Below are 24,286 nucleotides of genomic sequence, written 5' to 3' on the forward strand. Positions count from 1 at the left end.
TCATGCAGGCATGCAAAAGGTCATGACATAAATTAAAATATGAAACATGTCTAGAAATAACAATCTAAAAAGGACCTAAAGATGAAGGTTTCGGTGGAATAAAGCATCCTTTGCTTCTCTGTGGCTACTGTGCACTTTTCTTAATCACTGCATCATTCCAAACATGGGTAAAAACCATCAGAGAAATACATGGAGAAGGGTTTTAGGGTGGTGCTACACACAGACATTGCATGTCTTGTGTAAACACTGAGAGAACACATCTTCTCTGTGCCCTGTTGCATCATAAAGAAGATAAGCCACCATGTGGTGCAGCGGATTTTCTGTTTTATTTTGAATACAAAAGTAATATTTTAAATCATAATTCCCTGATGCATGGCAAATATCACAGGGAGTGTCACCATATCAAACTAGTCTGTTTCTGAACCTTAACAACTCAACCTGCAATAAACTGTCAAACTGGAGTGCATAACAGACTTAGTGGCTTTTTGTGCCCTTCAAGTATGCATTGAGACCACCCAACCACTTTGAGCAGACAAAACCCACAGTGCACTGATTTATGTAAAACTAAAAGAACCATGTGGACATTTAACATTCAGCTGCAGATTTTAAGGTCCTGTAATCAAACCTTTCTGCGCTTATCGACTTAAAACCTACAAAATATAACCACGAAATATGATTCTGCCAAACTGTTGCAGTATAATGCAGCTATGACTCAGACAATAAAGACATATGATGATGTCCATGAGTTGAAGCAAATTTTAAAAAAAAAAACAAAAAAAAAAAAAACAAAAAAAAAAAAAAAAAACTGTTAAATAAAACAAAATAAGTTGTTAGGCTCCAGTGATTAGACTCACAATTATCTCAGATCAGACCACACAAGTAGAACTGGATATACAACACAAAGCACAGAGCAAGATACACACCACCTTTCACCATCCCAGCATGCCTTGTCCAAACCATCATCAGCACACTTGTTTTATGAGAGCGTTTGTGTATGTGTTAGAGAGAGCGAAAAATAAATGGTTGAGAGAGGGACAGATACAAACACATGAGGCAATCAGATAAAGTGATGCATACAGAGATAGAGGGTCAGGATGGAGAAATGGCAGAGTATGTGACGGAGATAAAAAGAGACAGTATGTACAAACAAAGAAGAAAGAAGGAAGTTACCTGTAGGGTCAAACTCATTGGAGGGAAGTGAGGTTTTGTCACTTTTGGGTTTCTTGTCGGGGGGATGGTCTTTACTGAGAATGCTGCTGGTTCTAGATAAAGAGGAACACCCATGAGAAAAAGGTAATCCTGCACAAACAAGCAAAACGTTGGTATTTGTCATGTACTGTCACATACAACACTGTAGTCTTCTGTGCATAACATTTTTTCCAATGTCACTGTAATGCATGCGTCTTGCTGCACTACTACCCTGTATACGCACAAGCTGCAGTCAAGTGAAGGTTCAGCAGGAATTACAGCGACACACAGAACCAACAATTGTTCGCTTCAGCACAGAGAATAGTGTGGCCAGAGGACCTCCTAGTGTATGAATCATGCTGAGTGTGTCTACTGTATAATGTGACAGCCAGAGAGGATGTGGAGCCGCTCTACTGAGTGCCCAGAGAGCAAAGCCAGAAAAAGGACGCTCCTCAGAGGAGGTGCCACAAGGCCAGACTCCGGCCTGAACCTCGGGAGGCTATGTATGGCTGCCTCTGCCTATACCGGCCCCAACTGTGAAAGGCCACTGTTCTGTTCACAGTGAAAGGCAGTGATGGGCCGCCCTTAGAAGAGGGACCCCTTTGTCCATCACTCTGTGTGTGTGTGTGTGTGTGTGTGTGTGTGTGTGTGCGTGTGCGTTGTGCGTGTGCTTGTGCGTGTGTGCGCGTTTGGTTGGGGGGGTTGGTCCAAACTCTGAAGACTTCTGTGTTGCAGCACACCAGGCCTAGTAATACCTGCCTCATTTCCCTCATCTGGAGCTCTGTGTAAACCACTGGTGTGTATGTGTGTGTGGCCACAGGATTACCTACCCATAAGCATGCATGTCTCTGCAATAAAATATGAGAAAGTAAAGATTCCTACCTGTTTGCTTTCTTGGGAAACCTGCAAGATAAAACAGAATGACCATCAGTATCTCACAGAAATTACCTGACAGACTATTAACGTAACAAGGTAAACAAAAGCTGAGTTGTTTATGCCTATATGGATGGTGAAAAACACGATGCCAAGCTGACAGCTTCTCCTGAGAGTCACATGGTGGTAAACATGATAATCCTGATAAAACACCAGAGTTCTTCAGCTGCAGATTAAAGCCTTTTCCAGGTCAAATGTCCTCAGAACTCAGCTGCGTGTCAGCTGTGATTTAGTTCCTCACAGACATCACGACTGGCCTGTAATAATCATATCATAATCACATCCATGGCCTGTTTCCTTCGAGGCAGCCTGCCCTGGGGCCGATTACTGCCACAGAGTGATGTAGGGATGAAATAATTTAGGGATACTGTCAGCACCATATTGGAAAAGGCAATGTTTTCCAGGAAGTTAAGAGATTTGTGTATTGACTTGCTGTTTGGCAGACGCACCATGAATGAAAATTTAGATTTAAGGAGATACTACACTGTTTATTCTCACAGTAGGTGTTTGATTTAATCTAGGATAGAGCCTTAAGGATTCAGAGGTAGCTCAGAATTAATTTTTTCATAGACAGGAAGTTGATTTAAGTTCTCTCTCTTCACTTTGACAACTGCACTGAACCGAAAAGAGCACGCATTAGCATCTGTAGGAGTAAGCTGCTCACAAAACCTGACCTGGCTGGACCTGTCAATTCTTACACAAGAACCAATTTTAACTCCTCTACTCTGGGAAGTATGAATAAAGACATAAGCTACTCTTTAAAATGGGCAAAATTCCCATTTATATTCTAGGTTCTTTGTAAGTCATTGAGGGTATCTAAGAGAATCTATTCCAAATCAATATAAAGGGTAATATTAATCATGTATTCTTATTTGTAATGGAATTTCCACTGAATGGAAAATCTTCTCAACCCTTATGAAGTTTGTGCCAATTATCTGGTTGCTCTACATTATTCTTGGTGGGGTCTGCACAGTCAGCATAGCTCATTTTTCTACACTCAGAAGAAGCCATTTTTGCCACTCTTCTTCATATAGTATGAGAAACCACTTCCGCTGGGTTGAAAGTTATATTACAACATAGTTACCATAAAGCCTAAATTTAAACTTTCATTATTTATTTTTTTTATTTTGATGAGGTGGAAAACGTGGGAAAGACTGATGTCTCAGCCAGGAAGTAATCCCATAAAAGTAAAGCCATTTTCAAACTTTATTGTAATGCCCACATCGCTTTATTAAGGGCGTGTATACTGGGTGAGACACTGTTAATTTCAAGCTGTCTCATATGGTAAAATTAGCAGACTTTACCTACATGATATATGATTTGTAAAAAGTAAAAAAATAAAATGCACAAAGACAACAGGAAACGGGTAACTGTAAATTGCAATGGTACTCTTTAAACTTTAAATGCACAAACTCTTATAATACAGAACAGTAGAACAAATAACTACATATTTCAGAACACCAGTCTTCCGTAATGGGGAGGTCTCACGACTAACTAGCCCACATTAACTCTCTTTGTTCTGGCGACAGAGTGTCCCATTCAGATCCATGCAGGGGCAGCTGAATGGCCCGTTTATGAAAAGGCCCCAGACTGTAATAAGTTCCAGAGCCTCTAGCAGAAAAAACTAACTTTAAGTAGCCCACTCCCTGAGAAACCTCTGAATTGGAGAGATGGAAAAGTCAGCACATAAATACACACCGAACTGGGAAATGCGTACACACAAGCTCATGGATGGCAAAACTGAGTAGACAGATGTTGTTCTTGGTAGATCATACAGGAACAAATGAAAACATGACAGTCAAACCAAGGCCTAAGGGGCTGGATGATGCATCAGGCCGTCTATAATGTCTATGCTGAACTAGACTTATGATTCATGCTTTCAGAAATAATGATGTACTTCTACAAAAAGTTATAATAGTGTCCGTAGACATAACACCTAGCTTGAAATGACCTGACTGAGAAAAATTTAAGGGCTAAGGAAGGTCATGAAGAAAGATCATTGCAATGGACAGAAACAAGAAGACTGAGAGAATGAGAAGGTCTGAATAGTAGCGGATTAGGTGTTTCAGAGAAGAAAAGGGACTTAAACACAAGGTAAAAAATACTGTACACTGGGGAAAAAAAGAGTAAAAGCATGGCTATAAACAAGGGGGCTTGAGTGGCGTACAAAAGTGAAAAGCTTGAACATTTATGCCAGTTAGGCTAAGAAGAGGTAATCATGGAACAGAAGAGGTAGGTTGGGATGAATAATTCTGTATACAAATACATATACCTGAGGTGACAGGGCTTGCTTTTGTGTGAGTTTCAAGGATATCAAACATAGTACGATTTTCACCATTATAGTAATATAAATTTAGTATGACAAAAAAACTTTTCTTAAATTATAGGTAGCATTTCTAAATGGCAACCATGAATGATCCTTCTGCACAGAATCCTGAAACTGCCAGGCCTCTGCTAGAAGTTGATGAAAATCCATGAGCATACCGCTCCAGGGCCTGACAGTGAAAGTTCTGGATGGCACTGTTGATAACCACTTTTGCAATGTTAATAATACAAATAAAGGTAGGAAACAGTACTTCAGAATATACAATTGTTAAATGTAAAAGTTGTCTCGAAATCAGCTGTTTTTTTTAAAAACAACATGTCATCAAACAGAACTCCAAAGAAGCCAAATCATTTGTGCAGATTGCTTGTCAAATAACTAAAATCATTTTGTTCAATGGCAACAACCTTATTAGATTATTCTAAGAAACTGCACAGTAAAGTACTGCTACCTGATATAATCCATCTTTGTAGCAATCGTTATTTCATTTGGTTAAACTCATTTATCATGTATCCCTGTGTGTTTGCCTATACAAAGTGCAGTCTATACAATGTCCTCATTAATACACACACACAAAATATTTCAAAAATATTATTAAAGTTATTTAACAATACATCTCCACTGGCTAACATTACTCTTTGTTGTGTTTTTTTTTTAACCAATCAAATCCTCAGAGCTATTGTGCGCATTGTGTGTGACAGAAATGTTAACTGCGATTTTGAAATTAAATACTGAAACGGAGAAGGTTACTTTCATTTAGGAAGCAAAAGTGTCACTTAGTTGAAAATGAGGTAGTAACAAATAAGGCAGTGAAGGCACTGACAAATACCACAAATTAAGTGCCAACTAAAAGACTCTGCACAACTTAGCCTGTGTGTTAGCAAAGCAGCTCACAACTATAGTCATGTTGCCTGATTTATTTAGTGGTAAGAACAAAAATGCTTACAAGCCTCATGAATTCCCATTCTGTTCTGCTTTCTTCTCCGTTACATATGCAAAAAGGGCTGATACATACACACTTACACAAGGCTGATCAAAGTTGACATGTTAACTCATGCTGGTAATTCAGAAAGAATAGAACAGTTATCACATCAGTTGGATTTCCCTGTTTACCTTGCTATGCACTGTCCTGCACTTTTGAATTTCATGGCAACCACAGAGATTGAAAAGAGATATATCGCAAAGCTAAAACATATTCATTAGTGCATTGTATACATGGTAAATGAAAGATTAGCAAAGACATTTGCTATGCTAAAATTCCTACAGCGTATACAATGCAGTGGATAAGTGTCAGAGGGGGTTGCAATAGAGTGCTGAAAGGACAAAAGTAATCTCCTTTGTAAACGGTTTTAGCAAATTAAAATAAAACACAGAATCATTTTAATGTCAAAAGGAATAACATGACTCAACAGACTCCGACAATGGTCTGAAAGATGCAGCAAAGCAGTCTAAATTGTCAAGGTACTGAAAGGACTTTTTATTTTGTTAACATTTTATTTATTCTAGTTCCTTGTCTTAAAAACAATAATATATATTGATGTGCTAAATAAAATAGTATTTCTTTCTATTTGTTATAGACCAGTGAACATATAATAGGAGCAAATTAAAAAACGTATCTGCCTCATTTTGATGTGTCAGTTTTTACAGTTACATTTACTTGAGCAATGCATGCCAACAAAAGTATGCATTCTTAACCCTAGCTCACAATTGACTTACCCAAATAAGTAATTGTCTTAGTTATTTGGGCAGCTAAATAGCTTAACAGGCTAAATTGTGAATATCTAGCTCAGCTCAGGCTTGTAGCTGAGGTTTGTTCGTAGTCATAAGTGCCTCCATCGCAGAATTCTGTATGAATACAGTTGTAGCTGTCACTGGGAAATGAAATAGTGTAGTTTTGACTAAGCAAATTCTGACAGGAGGTGTTTGCTGCAGTAGCTTTGTATCTTGATTGTTACAGACTCCAGTCACTGCGAGGTCTAATGTTCCTATGAAATGGTCTCACTCCCGCAACAACATCTCTCTTAAAATTTCATAGGAAATGTATCTCAGACACAGAGTCACAGCTCAAATAACTTCTCAGTAAATCTCTAGTGAACTATCACAATGGTTTCACATCAGCAGTGAATTCTTTGTCCAGCAGACAACAGTAGCTTATTGTTCAACTGTATGTCCTAATGATACTTTTAACACTCTGTTATAAGAACAAATGCACGACTTATATGATAACTGAGAATATAGACCTTAAACAATTAGTTGATTGACAGTAATCAGCAACTATTTTGATAATACATTAATTGTTTGTTCATTTTTAAGCAAACATGCCAAAAATTCTTTGGTACCTAATTCTCAATTGTGAATGTGTTCTGGTTTTCTTAGTTTTCTATAACAGTAAACTTAATATTTTTGGGTTTTGGACTGGTGATCAGCCAAAACAAGCAGTTTGAAGACGTAGGCTATAATGAGCATTTTTCACTATTTTATTTAAATTAATTAGACTAAATGGGTAGTCGAAGGAATAATCAACAGATTAATAAATTATTAAAATAATCATTAGTTGCGGCCCTAGAAAATACATACTTATAAGAACTTACATGAATTTGAACAGTAGGGATAGTTTGATGTAACCTCAGAAAGCATAAGATTTATTGCTTGATGTTAAATATTTGATATCTCTCTGTAAAATTTTATTTATAGGCATAAATAACTGTGTTAGTTACATCAATACACAGCATATGGAGGCTTAGCTCTGCTGCAGCACTCGTAAAAATGTTTACTTAGTTTTTCATTAAAAAAATAAATAAATAAAATAAAAATAAAAATAATAATAATAATAATATATATATATATATATATATATATATATATATATATATATATATTATACACACGCACACACACACACACACACATACATACACACATACACACACACACACACACACACACACACACACACATATATATATATATATATATAAAAAACCTCAACTTTGACCATGTACATCTTTCTGCAGGTGTTCTACTTACTGTATATTAGTTTAGGTTTAAAGTTTTTGACTAGAAATGATTTGTAGATCTAGGAGAAACTCTGAAAAACAAGTGCTAAAACAAATGCATTTTCCTTCAGTTCATTCAATTCTTCAGATCTAGCTATAAAATTCTTCAAGTGTGAGCGAGGACCTCTTCCTGGACGGAGCCATTAAATGTGCAAGGAGTGAGAAAGGGAGAGAGAAGGCAGAGTCAGAACAGGGTAGGATGGGAGGGGCAGCAGTGGAGCGGGCCTGGGCTTGAATGCTCCATTGAGGTTTGGTGTTTTGATGGAAAACTGTGGCAGAGCTGGGCCAACTGCAGCAACAGCGGCAGCAAGAGAGGCCAGGACCAGACCAGACCAGGGAGAGAGAAAAAGTAGTTAAAGAGGGAGGGATGAGCAGGCCTGAGGGAGCAGGATTCTGAAATACAGCCATTTCTGTGAAAGGGTCTCCCAAACAGTACGGAGGAAATAAATCTGAACAATAAGGAACTAGACCAACGCATGCAAGATTCAGGGGAAGCACTTCAGGTTATTCTCAGTTCCTCTCAGAATCCACCTAAATAGATATAGACAGATTACTGAAGTTTAACTTGGAGTTGAATAATAAGCAACTAATTTAATATTTTAAAAGAGCCAACATAAAAAAAGACACTTCAAACTAAAGAAGAGGATATCGCTGCATCACACATACAGATTCAAAAGGCTGGGAGGGCAAAGGCTGCTATTCCCCACTGAGCTCGACAGACTCAAAAAGCACCAAGCTACACTACAGGGAAAAGTTGAGAAAGTCTCACATTTATGGAAATATCCATGCTGACGCAGTGCGAGTGAAAAACTGTGTGGAAACAAATCGACAATATTGTTGGTGTGTCTGGTGGCAGCAGATATATCAGTAAACAACTGTCCAGTCGGAGCAGAGTTGGCAGATTACGTACTCAACATAACTCAACCCCAGAACTACAGATTCATTATAGGCCAGATACTGCCAACTAATTTGTATCCCTATCTGTGAAAGTGCCATAAGAGTTGGCAGGATACATTCAATGTGCCCAAGCTAAGAAACAAAGTAGGTGAATGCTTGATATACTAACCTTTACCCTTAGTTTTCCCCATCAGACAACACTGCATTTGTAATCTCCTATACGGAGTAGCTGCAGTAATCTTGAGTGTGCTACCAGAGGCAGAGCTACACAAATCTCAGCACAGGTGTTGTTGGGGCTGGGAGAGGTGGTGCCAAATCTGAAACTAGGAGAGGACTGGACAGTTTTGGGAGTTGCCTGCAGGCTGCAAAAATCAGACTGAGGTGTGCTCCATTCCAGGAGGGGAAATACAACACAACCTTGCACACTGCAACACATCTTTAGATGTCAGATCACACTGGAAAACTTGGCTAAGATGGAGTATAACTCTGTGGTGACAACACAATATCCTCAGTTGGGTTTTGTGCTGAGTCATGCCACTGGCCTTCCAAGTACACTATGGAACTGGCAATCTCCTTTTCAGGCATCCAGCCATTCATGCCACCTCTTAAGAACTGGTCTGTGATTCTATCTCAGTGGTGTAGTGATACAGTCTCTTCAACAGCCTGATTCATGCCTGCAGCCTGCCAATGGGAGAGAACACACACAATGCTTGTTATCTAATCTATATACCTGAGTCACACAATGTGGGTGCAATCACACACACACACACAGCCTGCATGACGTCACTGCTTTCCACTCCCTGCCACTAAGAAAGAAGTATTCTACACCCACGCAGTGATACTCCTTCTTTAAACCACCTCCTGTATTACAGTGTAGTCTAACAAGACACACACTGATGTCAACCTCAATGTGAGACCTTAGCAGTGTATCCATGTAGCATGGTGTATACTGAGATATGGTTTTAAGGAAAGAGTGCGTTAAGTGAGTGTATGAGACAGACAGAGAGAGAGAGAGAGAGAGAGAGAGGTGTGTTGCGTGTCAGAGAGCTCAAGCTACAGCCTCAGGGGGAAAACGGTGCCCTTTCTGCCCCAATAAACCTCATCAGGATTCCTGACATGAGGGCCGGGGGATAGACATTTCTTCACGCTATGCTGTCTGCTGTCCTCCAACAGTGGGAAAGCAAAAGAGCTGGTTCAACATGCTACACTGTCCACACTGCTGCTGGTTGTGAGCCCTGGCAAAAAACTAGAGTATGTTTTTTTTTTTTAAATTAATGATTAACTTCTCTGAACTGAGAACAAATGACTGAAGTCTTAGTGATGCACTAATTTCCTTTTTAGTTCAGGTTGGCTTTGGGTGAGACTGTCCTGACTTTAGCAATACAGTATAAGGTATGTTGAAGTGTCTGCCAGTCTACAGTTGAAACCAGTCACTTTGTGTGTATGATTTGGTATCCTGCAGTGATCTCAAAGATTTATTAACAGCTGTTAGATGCAGACCTATGATGACAATCTGAAGTAAAAGCACATTATTGACACCTCATTCTCCCCAAAGCTATAAAATTTTCAATCTATTACACTATACTTACCACACAAAAAAACTAGCTTGGTGAAAGCAAGATGATACTTATTATACTGGGTGATTCATCACAAAGGGAAACAGCCTGTCATTAAGGCATTCATGGGACAACAAGAATACCTACACCAAAGGTTATTTTAGCAAAAGGTGTAATAATTTAAACTTTCTCTTCCTCACCTTCCTTTTGCCTATCCTGTCTTTTGGCTATCAGAGGGATTTGAAGTCATTGAGAAAGAAGTGTCTTCCACTCAACATAACAGCAGGCTGGTGACGGAACTTATGTTCTGACACTGGTTCTTGTAGAGAAAGAGTAAGGGTGTGTTAGTCTGCCTAGTCACTCCTGAATCAGCAGGAGCAGGCAGCGTAAGATTAATCACAGTGTAGCAGCAAGTTGCTGGTCTCTCGCTACAATACAGCGCCTCTCCTCGCACACAGTGACAACATTCAATTAGAACATCCTCATTCTGCATCTCAGAGAAGGGGAGTGTCAACATGCTACATAAATCACATCAAATCAACTGCAGCAGTGATGCTGCTTTTTAACATGAACCATCTATTTCCTGCTATATCAAAGATTCAGGAGACATACATGTACACTTACAACTAGAACAAATATGTATTATTTGTATATTTACAAAACCAATGTGGTGTAAAATAAAGAATTTGACAGCAAGAAATCTAAGATAAATTGCCACCATCATATCTCTTGGGTCACTGCAGAATATCATGGCTTCAGCTGTGCCACAGTTAGCTTGAAGGCACTAGCCTAGTTCATGGCTACAAAACCCTTACATGGACATGTGAGTACATGACACTTGGGCAAGATAGCTCTCTCTCCTTGTCCCCTTTTTCTCTATTGTTGTGATCCTGTCTTTTGTGGAGTGAAACTAATGTTCGGGCCCTGGAGCTCTTTTGGCTAACAGGGCAGGATTGTAGAGGGTGTCCACAAGCATCAGGATCACAGGGCTGGGTGATAGACCTCAACTCCCCCAGCACTCGAGCCCCAGCTAATGTCCAGACTCCCCCCACTCTTCAACATCACTACCCCTGGGGCATTGCCCGTTTCTGTTCTCTCTGCTATCTCCCTGTCTTCACCTATCTCAATATACATTTCTTTCCTTTTAACCAGGCCGGACTTGACTAAGATAACTAACGAAGAACTATTAATACCTATTAAAACACATAAAAAAAGATCCAAACTAAACCACAGAATGGGCTACTAATTTACAAATAATGTCCCCGTCCACTTTTCATTTGTACTTGGCTAACAGATGAGGGCAAATTTGATACAACAGTAAATGCTCCCTACCTGCAAGCATAATAAAATGCGGTGATGATGGAAAAAGGGACTGATTGATGCAAAGAATGGAATAAAAGATGGATGCAATTGAGATTGTTTTTGTGAAAAAGAGTGAAATGGGATACTGAAAGAATGAACGGAATATGGTGAGAGTTGCTGTGTGCCTGCCAAAGTGACATCCAGGTGTGAATCTTCCTAAGGTCCTCATTTACATTCTATAAATAAACAAGACTAAGAATCTGGTCAGTCATTTAGTGCAGACTTTCAGGTTTGAGATTTTTAGGTTTGAAAACAGACAATTTAACTCATAAAAAAACATTGAGCTTCAAAGCCTAGTTTTTCTAACAACAATAACCAAATTCAGACGACATTACAGCAGCTTTGCTGCATAGGGAACATAAAGCTGCCCACCTCAACTAAAATGTAACCGTGTTGTCAATAACAAAACTTATTTCCAGGGCGTCGTGTTAAATGCATCACTGACAACTATAATTAGTAGTCAGTAGAACAGTAGAATAACTTCAGGGTGGAACAAAGTGAAATGACAACACAGCAAGATGGCGTGCCACTTAATTAGTTGACCGTGCCCTTAAACCCATAATTCACATCACTAAGAAGATGGGGTAAAGGTGCCAGGTCTGTCATAAGAGAGAATACAGGTGAACTGTTGCAGTAGGAAGGAAATGATTATAGAAAGGAGTCAGAGAACCAGTGTTATGGCTCAACTCATTTCTGCTGTGCATACGCAAGTTGTGCAGCCACTCATAATGTACCATAATACAGCAAGATCAACTTGTGACAACTACACACTTGCAACAGATCAATCTGGGCTTCTTGGAGCGTTCATACTTGTTTTTCTAATATTGTATCCACAGAGGACAAAATATTAGAAACACTTCTTGGGACGGAATCAACACCTCTCTGACACAAGCTAAACAATTTGTTAACATGACAAACTGTAAAAGACAGCATTTACTGCAGAACTGTTGTGTTTGATTTCATACAACCATACAGGAGTTCCTGTTGCTTCGGTATTTTCATATACACTAGCACCATACTGCACCAATGCACTACACTGTAAAAAAGATGTGCTTCTGGTGGCATTTGTTTTATAGATGAGGTGTTCTGTAGAGTTGTTCTTCTAGATTTAAATGTATTGTTTGACTATTGTAAACAGAAGCTGTTGATTATCTACATTAAGACATATTTAACAGAAAATAAGAGTTTTTAGGACTCTAACTTTCGGCAGGTGCATCCTATAGGCAGGGTAGGAAGATGTATTCCTGCACACCTGCTCACGACCTGGAGCATGTTTACAATTATTTTCCATTTTTTAAAAAATCACGTACGTCATGATTGAGATAACTTTACCACAATTTGAGCCAAGAGCAACCCTGATTAAATAATCAAAAAGCATTAGCTGGCAACGACGTGATGGTATTTAGCCTGGCAAGAGCTTGCTATGACCTAAAACATGCTGTGACAAAGATCTTAATAGAGAAGAGAGGCCTGTAGGCTATCATAACTAGGATTAAGGTATGGTTAGAAATTATTAGAAAACTTCATCTCTGCTCTTGACTTCAGCTCAAAGAAGAAAGTGAATTTCTTCAAAATCTTGAAACATCATAGCCTTTGGGGAAAATCACACTCTTTCCACAGCAGAGGGATAGGCCTTATTACAAAGTATTAAGTATCTTTTTTTGTTTGACCAGTAGTTCAAAATCCAAAGATATTCAGTTCGCTATAATGAATATCCAAGACTTTGAAAAGGAATAAATCTTTATATTAGAGAAGCTGGAACCATTAAATGTTTGGTATTTTTTTCTTTAAAAAAATGCTGAAATGATTAATCAATTACAAAAGTAGCTGCTGATTAATTTTCTGTCAAGTGACTAACCAATTACTCTTCTAAATCGTTGAGCTTCAACAAACAATATCAAATCATCAAAATGGTACTATACAATAGTTATCTCACTCGGCAACTGCCTTTGTTCGTTCTTCATAAGCTACATACAATTGTGCAGCTGTCTAGTTGATGTCCATAGTTGGAAGCAACATGTTATCTTATAGCTTTTAATCTTATAAGCTGCTATCCAAATGTGTGTCGAACAATTAATTCCAGAAGTTAGTTTTGACTTGACCTGGAGTTTCTGTCAAACTTTTCCAACCTGCAAAATTTTTACGTTAGCATTTCAGAGGCAGGCACATGCTAGCTTACAAATACTACCATCCTTCACTGCATGCTGAGCTGGAGCCTTTGCACTTCTGATCAGAGCTTTAAATGACTTCCGGATACTCATTTTAATGCACAGTTCAGAGCAGCTGACACAGCTTTCCAAGTACTAGTGCTGACGAGATGGAGTAGAAGCATACTGCATTATCAGGGAGGGATGCCAAATGCAGGAGATGCATACAAGCAGACCAAGCTGTCAGAACTACTCAAGAAAACATTTATCATGAGGAAACAAATTCCACTGCAGTAAGGCAAATGTGCCATGTTATTATCAGCTGGTGTCGACACAATTACGTTGTTGGTCAATGGGACATTATTTCAATTGAAAACAATTTTGATAATTGAATAACCATTTGAATCGTTTTTCCAGTTCAAATACCATAACATTTGCTGGCTGCAGAATCTCAATTTTGTTGATATACGCTGTTTCATTTTATTGTAAATTGAATACTCTTAGGTTTTTGGAATGCTGGCCAGACAAGATAAGCAATCTGAAGACAATACCCTGGGCTTTATTAAATTGTGAAGGGCATTTTGGCATTATAATGACTAAATGAGTAATTACAGAAATCATTAAGATCATCAAAATTCCTTTAGAACAAATGATATTGAATCAATTAGTGGCTTACTTGTTAGTTGCAACCCTATTATCATTAACTTGCCACAAACATAACTTAACACTTTTCCTCCAGCAGGGTACCATTGAAGAAATACTCCAACCAGCCCCCCTAGATGTACCTGACCTACACCGATGGACCTGGAGAGGAGTATACAGCGGACAGCCAGTTTGCTCCCACTGAAAGCTATTGTTTACTATTAGTGATGTCACCAGCACCACTTCCCGGGAGGGCCTCAGGGGGGGTGGGAAAAACGTAGAGATCAGCAGAACTCTATGACAAAGAGCTAACAGCACACTAAACTGACCCATCGGCTGGCGGCCCAACCCCAATAGATGTTGGGTGCATACTCCCACCATAGCCAAGTGAGCGAAAACAAAACACACAACACCACACACTGAGGGAGAGAGAGCAAGGACAGGGAAATACACACGAACTAAAGGAGAGAGGGGGAGACACACAACACCATTAATCACTTAAGTCATTATCACCAGCCATGGTGGAAAGCACCCTCAAAAACTGCTGCATCCTAAACAATGATTCACATCACAGGCCAACTCTAATTCTTGTGCGACAGAGGTACAGGGTTACTTGCTTGCAGTCTACAGAGTGTACAGACTCCAACCAGCCCCCCTACATGTATCTGACCTACACTGATCGACTGTTGTCACGCTGTTCAGCTTCTTTTTTTTTTTTTTTGCTTTGCATTAACATAACGTTGTAGATCATGCGCTACTGGTAGAGTAACAACTGTGACTTTAAGGAAAGAGAGCTTGTGAAACAAAAAACAAACATGAAAAAACTCACTATAAATATATCAACCCGCTTTTTTTTTCTTTTTAAGCTAAAGGAAAGATGAATAGACAAAAAATTTGTGCAGCACTTTCTCAAGTCTTAACATGCAGCAACAAATCTGAGACACACTCGCACTTGCCTATTAGCAATAGCAACCTAATTTAGATTAGGTGCTTCATGGCATCAGGAGTATCTCTGTGCTTATCATCTCCATTTTACATTTCATTACAGGTTTACTGAAGTGGCTAAAAGTACTGATTTGTTATTTCTACTGATAAAAGCATGTAGAGACATCATGATTTCTATACCAGTTTAGTGAATACTGCCATTCACAGTGTCTTGGTAATACTATTTAAAACAAAAACAAAATAATAAACAGCACCACAATAGCAGTAGGTGCCAGCCACTGCTGCCATCATTGCAGTGGGGGAGGGGGGTCATGTAAAATGGGGTTGGGCTTTAGCCTCTAGCTCTGGCCATGAGGATATTTCATATCCCAACCTGTGCAATAAGTTTCCCTCCAGTCTAAATCTACCGACCACATTCCACTGTATTAACCTGCTCTCCTTGCAGGTACACGGGATTCGGAAAGGAAGACTTCACGTAATGCAACAGCTTCATTTCCCTGTTTCATTGCCAGAATACTTCAGATTGAGAATAAAAACCTCTTTATTCTCCAGTTACAAAATCAAAGAGGAAATTGCTTCTATAATGACACAAAGGACACTGACATACAGTATGCTGGAATGGATTAGGATGCTACAGATTGGGTTCTCTCTTCTGCCATTTTTTACAGTGTTCCTCGGGCTATGACCCATTATTTAGCCTACTGGTTTTAGCAACAGTGTCCAGCCTTTGGATTTAAGTTGACAGAAGCCTTACATAAGGTGATTACTTGACGGAGTTAAGGTCTAAATCCAGATATTGTTTTAATAGGTGTAGGAGAAGGTTAGCTTTAAAAGCTTAGAGGTAATAGCGATGTTGAAAGGTGTACAGGGATCACAGATGACTGTTCCCTGGCACACAAACAGTGGCAGGCCTTCTCACTCCTTGGACTAGTACTTTACTGTCTGCAGAGAACTCCATTACCCATGCTGAGATCAGCAGAGTTTCCATTAAGAGCTGATGTCCTTCCCTTAGTAATTAGATTGTATAACACAGTTATTACTGAGCACATCACCACAAAGAAAAGCTTTACTTGAACCATGTAAAGCATATTCTTTTTTTATCAGACTGTGAGTTGTGTTTCAGATTAACAGCACCATAACCTAATACATTAACTTCAACAAAAGCGTCTGTTTTAATATGATGAGGACTAGAATCGCCAATGTTGAATGCAGACAGTGCATTAACAGAATATAAAGAGTCGTTGTATACCATACCTGTCAGTGAAGCTGGACTGTGTGTCACTCATTGGGCTTCCGGTTCTAGATTTGCAGCAAATTATATCCGATTAACATTTTCCAGAGTGTGATGAGGCGATTTCCTGGAGCGTCCTTCTCTGGCATTCGTCTGAAGTAGGCAAGGATTTTGAAAATGGTGCCGAGCATAAATTAATGTGACGAAACTGCTGGGTTGTTGCAAGGCACGTCCAAACACTAGAGGAAACAAAAATACTGCCTATATGTTATCTGTCAATAAATACTCCTTGTCAAAATTGACTAGCAGCAAAGAATCTACAGTGCAGACCTTAAAAATTGATCGGGGCCTCTGTCGCAATAGCCGTACAGTCAGACGATATCCTATCCCGGCAATAAACAATATTTTGGCAACAAGAATAAATATACTGCTCCAGCTGGCACAAGTTGTCGTGCATGTATGAACTCCTTGTATGAATCCTTTGCATTCACATCCCAGATTTCCGCCGATATGAAATGTGTAAACAATCTGTATTCCAACGTAATAGACACCTTGGCCCTGCGATGTAGTCCGTCTGCCACCACCCCTGCTCGGCTGAATGGCCTCGGTGCCTAAATGATCTTTGAAGATGCTGGAAATTCCTCCAGTCCCATTTGGTATTCCCTGCTCCCAGAAATGCCTGTCTGTGGCTGTGGGGACGAGTCTCCCGTGACCATGAGAATTGCTCGACACCGAGTTTAAACGACCCGTGTTACAAATTAGCAAAACAACGGCAGCTAATGTTATACCGGCGTAAGGCGTTGGATTCAAAAACAAAATCGTTTAGATGGTGGATTAAATTAAAAAAAAAAAAAAAAAAAAAAAAAAAAAATTCGTTTTTAGAAAATCCTTTCTCACGGCGAGCTGGCTGGCGTTGAAACTCGCCAGCTACCAGCTAACAAAACAGATGAGCTCTTTCAGCAAAAAACTTTGCTTCGTGTGCTCTTGTTTCGAGTGCAAACTAAGCAAACTCCCGTTCACAACAATGAGCCGGCCAACGACCGAAAAATATATACACACAACGACGCATGAATGTTGATTGGCCTGCGATATGTCTCCGTGTTGTGTCCTTCAAAAAAGGTCTCCTTGAGCTAAGAAAATCCAGTGAAGTCGGTTAGCATAGCGCAGCGCTCCTTGACTCCATGTTTCCAGAATTCAGTCGTTTCACGGCAGAATTCCCGTGGATGGAAAGCAGGCTAGCTATGTGGCCAGCTAACGGGACAGAAAGTAACAACCAGTCCTCTGTAAACAACGACAAAAAAAACCCCGCCGAGACGCTTAAAACGGTTAGCGAACATCAAACGCTGATTTTTCCAACCAAAGACGTTATTTATACAAGAATATAACTTGCGGAAAGGTACGAAAAATCCCACTTTCTGCCGCTAGCAACGCCCTAGCCAGCTAGCTGTTGGAGCCCAATAGCGCTTCCACTAACCACTTCCGCCGGGAGATGAGAAAAGTCATTTTGTTTCAGCAAAACGTTAGAACTAACATGAAAGAATAATAACATGTCAACAACATTAACAAAGATGCCACTACGGCTAGTAGTAGTAGTGTCATATTCATTTCAGTATGTAACTTATTCTTATAGTATATAACTATATACAGTAGGCACAGTACGAATAAAGAATCAGACGCTTAAACGTAGCCTATACACATTAGACCTGTAACGAGTAGTCAGTTTGAACAAGTTGACCGAAAGAAAATTAACTTCATCGAATAATTTCTGAAAATATTTTTAAAGAAAGAAATTTCAAAAATAAATTAATAAATAAAATAACTCAGGTGTGATTATTATTTGCTCGTTTTCTTAGTCCTCTCCAACGGTTAACTGAATATCTTTGGGTTTTGAACTGTTGGTCATATCATCACCTGAGACCCTCAGAACATTTTTCACTACTTATTGACACTATAGACCAAATTATGAATGGAGAAAGTAACTGGTAGACTAATCAATAATGAAAATAAATGTTCGTTGCAGCACTAAATCGGCCAATTGTCAGGCAAAAAGGCCAAACATTCTTTGTCGCAGCTTCTCAAATGAAAAGATTAACTGGTTTTCTCTTTTTTACATCATTGTATGAAAAATCTTTGGGTTTTAGACTGTTGGTCAGACTAAACGACCAAGTTCTCACAGGCATTTTTCACTATTTTCTGGTATTATATTGACTAAGTAATTAACCAATTGACTGTATAATCACCAAATTGATAATGAAAATAATAATTAGTTAGAGCCCTAGTTGTTTAGATAGATATTGCTTGATTGTTTGCTTTTCCATGGCAGGCAAACCCATCTTAAGAACTTTCCAGTAAGGAGGAACTTTCCTTTACGTGGTTGACTAAATTGATAATTATGCCTGTTGTTGTAGGATTATTTCATTTTCTTAATGGCCCTCTTTCTCTCTGTGGTTGGTCTGGGACTGGGGGAACAGTCATTATGTTCATTATTTACAGTTTACAGTCCAGTCCTTTGTCCACAATTCACAAGACGACACTCCTATTCTGATGAAACTTCCGTAACTCATCCACAGGGAAAGCTTGAACGACACAGAGGAACAGAGGGAAAACACACTCAAGTGGCAGTGTGTGCGTGCAACAGAGTGTGGGAGACAAGAGTGAAAATGCAAAAGATACGCAAGTCTGTCTGGAGGCTTTTATTCCTGTCTTAGTGTTTATGTAGTTTGAAAAACATCTGCAAACTGTTTGTTTTTGTAATTTAACCAAACTGAGCAAAGAGAATGTACTTAAGATGGTAGGTGTTCAAAAGGCCCTTTTTGCACTACCACAATGACTCTGTCCAAATCCTATTTACTTGTAAATAGCCAGGGCTTGTGTACATGAGTTAAATATGTGCAATTATTCCTCTCTACCTTATCTTGATCTATTTTTTGTTTGTTTAGATCCTATTTAGCACACCAAATGTATGAGGTAGTACACTGTATATGATTATTTATTTACTGTATTGTGCATTGCAGTCCGGCTTCATCATTTACATTATTGCCAGCTGACAACATACTGTGCAATGCCACAACATATACAGTAAACTGTGTATTACAGATAGCATCATACACCATATTAAACTTTGTGTGCCACAATGCATGAAAACATAATTAAAAATGTTGAATTTGTGCTAAAAAGGATAACAAAAAGTAAAACTGGTCAGTTTTACTCAATAAAAGAATAATGTGACAATATTTTCAGTTGACAATGCTTTAAATGTGTTTTTTTCCCCCCTTTTAATGTCGTTTTTTAGCATAACCAAATGACTGTCCTCATGTTTCCTCACTGATCATTCATACATAATTGATATGACACCATCATGTGGACAGCTTAGGTAACTTCAGTGTCAGTACATTAAATGCAAATGCAGCTTATCCATTAGTTTCAGTTGGAATCTTGTTGTTTAAATAAGAGCTTTATTTCATTCTCCACAAGAAATGCAAAGGCAAATCATGAAACCCAAAACTGAAAATGGTTCTTCATTATGTTTGTTGTGTTGAAGTGTTTACAATATAGCACAAGACAAACACACACACACACACACACACACACACACACACACACACACAAACAAAAAATTAAGAAAGGACATTCAGACAACTAAGGCACACACCAGTTAGAATTGTACATTCTTGGATATAGTGGTGATGCTCATATGATTTTTAACAGTGGCAGCCAGGTAAACAGGCCTGGTCTGAGAGAGCAATACATCAAATCTCAGTCCAACATAAATGGGAAAAACAAAAAGATGACGGGTGTTTTACCACAATACTGCAGAAATCCATGTGCACTAAAATAACAAACAGGATACGGTCATAGTAATAAGAAAACAGATATAAAGTCTGAGCACTAAGATGACAGCTGGTAGTTCGGTAACTTTCTCTGCATGGAACAAATGCAGTCTTAGAGCAGGCTAACTCACTCCCATGACACACCTATGTGTTGTGTCTGATCAGTAAGTAAGTTACGCATGCACACAGTGGAAAAAAAGAAAAAATTAAATATATATATATATATATATATATATATATATATAGACACACACACACACACACACACACACACAATAAGACTACAAAATAAGTGAAGAACTATGTAACTGAGGTGCCTCCCCATGTATCCCTGCACATGAGGGAAGTAAAATAAATGAAATTTTTTGGGCAGGCTCACAGCAGGCAAATGCTTAGAGGAATTACTCTAAAGTATATTAAACAAAGTAATCAAACACATCACACACATTTCTCTGGAATTCAACCCAACTTTCCAGTATGACTTCATCTCCCTGAGTATACCTTTCACATCTGCTCAAAATTTTACAAATGGCAAAACAACAACAACACCAAAAAAAAAACAACCCAGGGTTCCAAGGAAACCAATCCTTATGTTTTGATATGACAATAAATGTTTCACAAGGATCGTGGGTGTTACATGTAAACTGTTTCTTTCCTAATAGTGAACTTCCCACTACCAAATATGACTAGGGAACAGTTCACTCCAACTGAAAGTAGCATCTGTTCATGTGTTTATAGAAAGTGCTTTGGTTTTCAGTAACATAAACTACATCTGTGTTCCTTTCACACCTGCACCTTTTACACAATAATCTAACATGTGTTCAGCAGCAATGACTGCATTAAACAGGACTTTTTTTAAATGCACATGATGTTACAGGATATTTCTTGACATAGAAAAATTATGACTTTGAAATATCCATTTTTTAATCTCAGTTTAACATACAAAAGGTTGATTTTCTTTTTGTCTTTCCCCGTCCAAAAACATAATGTAAATTGATTTCCTTTAAAGAAACTGAAGCAAGTCAGTCCTTCTTCCCTTCATGACCATTAGCTGCTACTGTCTCTAGTTGGTCTCTCTGCTGTTTGTGCCATTTCTTGCTTTTTCGTATGGCAAATCGAACAATGTCCACCATGAACACCCAGGATAGAGCATACATAGCCACTCCCCCACACTTGATAAAGAATCTGGGTCTTGGGGAGATCAGCTCACAGTACAGCATTGTGCCTCCCACGAAGATTCGCATCGCCACAAACAGAAGCACAAACAGGACGTCCACAACATCCCCCAGCAGCGACCTGTAATGTCCTGTCTGTTTGAGGAACCAGCGTGCCTGCAGGAGTGGGTTGGTGATTTCACTGCCAAAGAGTACCGCGCAGGACTCAATGCCAGACTCCCCCAGCCACAGGGTCAACAGGATTCCCAGGATGCTCATGGTGTGGTGGGCCAGCATAACGGGTCCCTCTGTGCGGAAGTACACACACCAGGCCATATCAAAAATAAAGTAGCCCAGGCTCACCACCATGGCACTTATCTGCAGAGGGGTGTTCTTAGTACCTGGCATCCACAAAACAGAAAGAGAAAGGTTTTAGCTAGTATATTTTTTAATACCAGAAAAAAACAACGGGGCAATCACTGTAATAAAAGGTTATTACTGTGACAGGAGCATATAACTGTTAATATCAACATGCAGAAACCAACTTTTGATTAAGAACTTTGTGTAATACATAATAAAGATAAGAACGGTAAAATGTTTTGGTCACTGCTGAACAGTTTATTCACACTTTGTAAATTGTCCCAACTGCTAGTTTCTATCACTGTATACACTAACAGCTGTTTCAAGTTACACTCCGGCATTTCCAACAACATGCTAAGCAATTTAGAGCTGAAAGGATTAGGAAAGGATCACCTGAAAGTTAATGAGCAATGTTGAAGATAGAATATTCTTTTTAAAAGCAAAAATGAGCCAAACCAACTAGTTTCAGCTTCTCAATTGTGATGCTTGCCTGCTTTTCATCATTTTATGTGATGAATATCTTTGGATTTTGGATTGTTGGTTTTACAAAACAAGACATTTGAAGATGTCCCCTTGGGCTTAGGGAACCTGTAATTTCCATTTTTTAAGGTTTTCCTACATTTTATAGACCAAATGATTATCCATATCAATAACTATGTCTCAATATATTAGCCCTTACAGTTTGTGACTACTTATTTACAGTACAAATGAACATGCTCATTTGACAATAATTATAACATAAAATTTTATAACTACATCATTTGAATGCACACAAGCTAAGCGTCCTACCTGGATGGGTGAAAGGCCAGGGTCCATCCACATAGCCTATATATGCTGTGATGCAGACTGCCAGGATGCCGTGTACCAGGGTGACAAGGCGGCAGTTCCACTCGTAGCTCCTGGACCCGTTGACATTACACAAGATAAAGTAGAAAGAGGCCCAACAGGACAGGCACAGGAGTGAACAAACCACAAGCAGTGCCATCTTCTCTTCTGTAGACAAAACAAATAGGAAAACCAGCTAAGACCAACTTACAGTTTCTTTCAAAAACTTTCCAGTCAGCGGTCATCAAGCGAACTTTGAATCACTTTACAAGACAAGAGAAAAATGCATGGAGGCACATCTTGCTCTGTAATATCGCTTACAGTAGAAAGACACCATTACCGTCCAAAGACTTGGACTGTGCAATCCTTTGTAAGAGACCAACAATTAGCCTTTGCTTGAACTATAATAGCACTATAGTTGGCCGGCCGGTGGGGTGAGGGGGATGTCTCTTGTTCTGCTGTGACGTTTGTACTAGGAGGTGAGACCATACGGATGGTCAGACCCACCCTCAATGGACTGGAACAAGATGTACACTTGATTCTCAAACAAGTTTCAAAACTAGATGAGAGGTTACTAGGAGCTGGGCCTCAGACAGCTCCCATGGGAGACAGAGACTTCTTATCATATGACCTGTGGCCTTGGAAAACTAAATAAAATCAGTCTAGAAATGTAATTTTGTTGTCTTGGTTGTTATGTGCAACTCAATTAACAGTTGTATGAATGCATAGATGTCAGGATGGCATTGGGGGGTGAAGCTGTGATATTATATCCGGTGGGAAAACTCAATTTGCAAACATCTACAAGTAGCACACTCGCCTAAACACTCATAACAAAAACAAAAAAAAAGGTGAAGAAAATCAAAACAAAAAGGCGCAGATCAAATCAGCCATGGACATGCAAAGACAAAAGATGTCAAATGAAATAAAACAAACTATAAATAATATATAACACAAAGAAAGATGGTATGCATAAAAGCATAAAAGTTGGACCACTCCGTTTGGGTACATTTCCAGAACTGTTTTTCTTTAGATAGCAGCATACAAAACAGATACAACAGAAAAATGAGTGGTTGTAAATCTGTTTCATATGTTTTGTAACCTCCGTGTTCTATGTGGTGCTGCTATCTTGGCAGTCACTGTTAAAAGAGATTCTTCTTAAACCTTTCCCTGTTAAATGAAGTTATATATAGAGGTGAGATACTAACGCAGTTTAAGGAATTTTGAATGAGAGGAGTGTTAATAGTTTTTTTAAGGTTTCTTTAAGTTGCGCAAAACGGAAGGTGTACATTCATGGCGTTTTAATCGCGTTCCCATGGAAACCTATAAAAGCAAAGTAGCTGGCAACTAGCTGGGTTAATGTTAACGTTTTTATTCCGTTGCTAAACTAGTTTATAGGTGGTAACATCGAGGGCAGCCGATGTTTGTTCACTGAAAGTGGCAGCAGAACCACAGCCTCTCCCTCATTTACGTGGATGCTTACCAACCAGTTAGCTGGGTCAGATAGCAGGCTAGCGTCAGAGGGGCTTCGTTATGGGATTGTACCGCATTCATAAAACGCAGATAAACACATCATTACCTTGAGGGCGCACAAGTGGCAGCTTCTTCGCTCACATCCTGAGTGTTGTGTTCCCCGTGGAGGTGTGTTTCTGGACGAGACTGCCAAAGGGTTGTTTGCAGACACACTAGCTGCTATTTGTTGTCCTTTATCCGAGCTCCGCCGGCGGCAACGACATCCTCCCTCAGCATCCCTGAATTTCCCTTCCCTCTCAGCCGCTGTACATGCAGATGTAGCAACTAGCAGTATTAAGGAGAACTGTGCCCTGGTTGTATTATCCCA

At 39.2% G+C, this 24,286-nt stretch overlaps 2 protein-coding genes across 5 annotated transcripts in view; both read right to left on the reverse strand.

Annotated features, from left to right (window-relative positions):
• arhgef12a (Rho guanine nucleotide exchange factor (GEF) 12a) overlaps positions 1-17,114 on the reverse strand; it is a 37,588-nt gene extending 20,474 nt beyond the window's left edge. For all 3 annotated transcript variants that reach the window (XM_040130744.1, XM_040130743.1, XM_040130742.1), the window contains exons 1-4: positions 16,611-17,114; positions 16,304-16,519; positions 2,071-2,091; positions 1,171-1,262 (exon numbers count right to left, since the gene is read on the reverse strand). In XM_040130744.1, the coding sequence (XP_039986678.1) occupies positions 1,171-1,262; positions 2,071-2,091; positions 16,304-16,335 (145 nt within the window). In that variant the 5' untranslated portion in view covers positions 16,336-16,519; positions 16,611-17,114. The remainder of the gene's footprint in view (positions 1-1,170; positions 1,263-2,070; positions 2,092-16,303; positions 16,520-16,610) is intronic.
• A 3,271-nt stretch (positions 17,115-20,385) lies between these two features.
• tlcd5a (TLC domain containing 5a) lies at positions 20,386-24,199 on the reverse strand. Of its 2 annotated transcripts, none has more exons than XM_040131257.1 (3): positions 24,026-24,199; positions 22,414-22,617; positions 20,386-21,665 (listed from the first exon to the last, which is right to left on the reverse strand). In XM_040131257.1, the coding sequence occupies exons 2-3, from the start codon at positions 22,607-22,609 to the stop codon at positions 21,133-21,135; spliced, it is 729 nt and encodes a 242-aa protein (XP_039987191.1). In that variant the 5' UTR covers positions 22,610-22,617; positions 24,026-24,199; the 3' UTR covers positions 20,386-21,132. The 2 variants fall into 2 exon arrangements, with proteins under 2 accessions (XP_039987191.1, XP_039987192.1); XM_040131258.1 differs by lacking the exon at positions 24,026-24,199 and adding an exon at positions 22,790-22,871.
• Between the last annotated feature and the right edge of the window lie 87 nt (positions 24,200-24,286).

The sequence above is a fragment of the Xiphias gladius genome, chromosome 7 (assembly GCF_016859285.1).
Source record: "Xiphias gladius isolate SHS-SW01 ecotype Sanya breed wild chromosome 7, ASM1685928v1, whole genome shotgun sequence".
NCBI lineage: Eukaryota > Metazoa > Chordata > Actinopteri > Istiophoriformes > Xiphiidae > Xiphias > Xiphias gladius.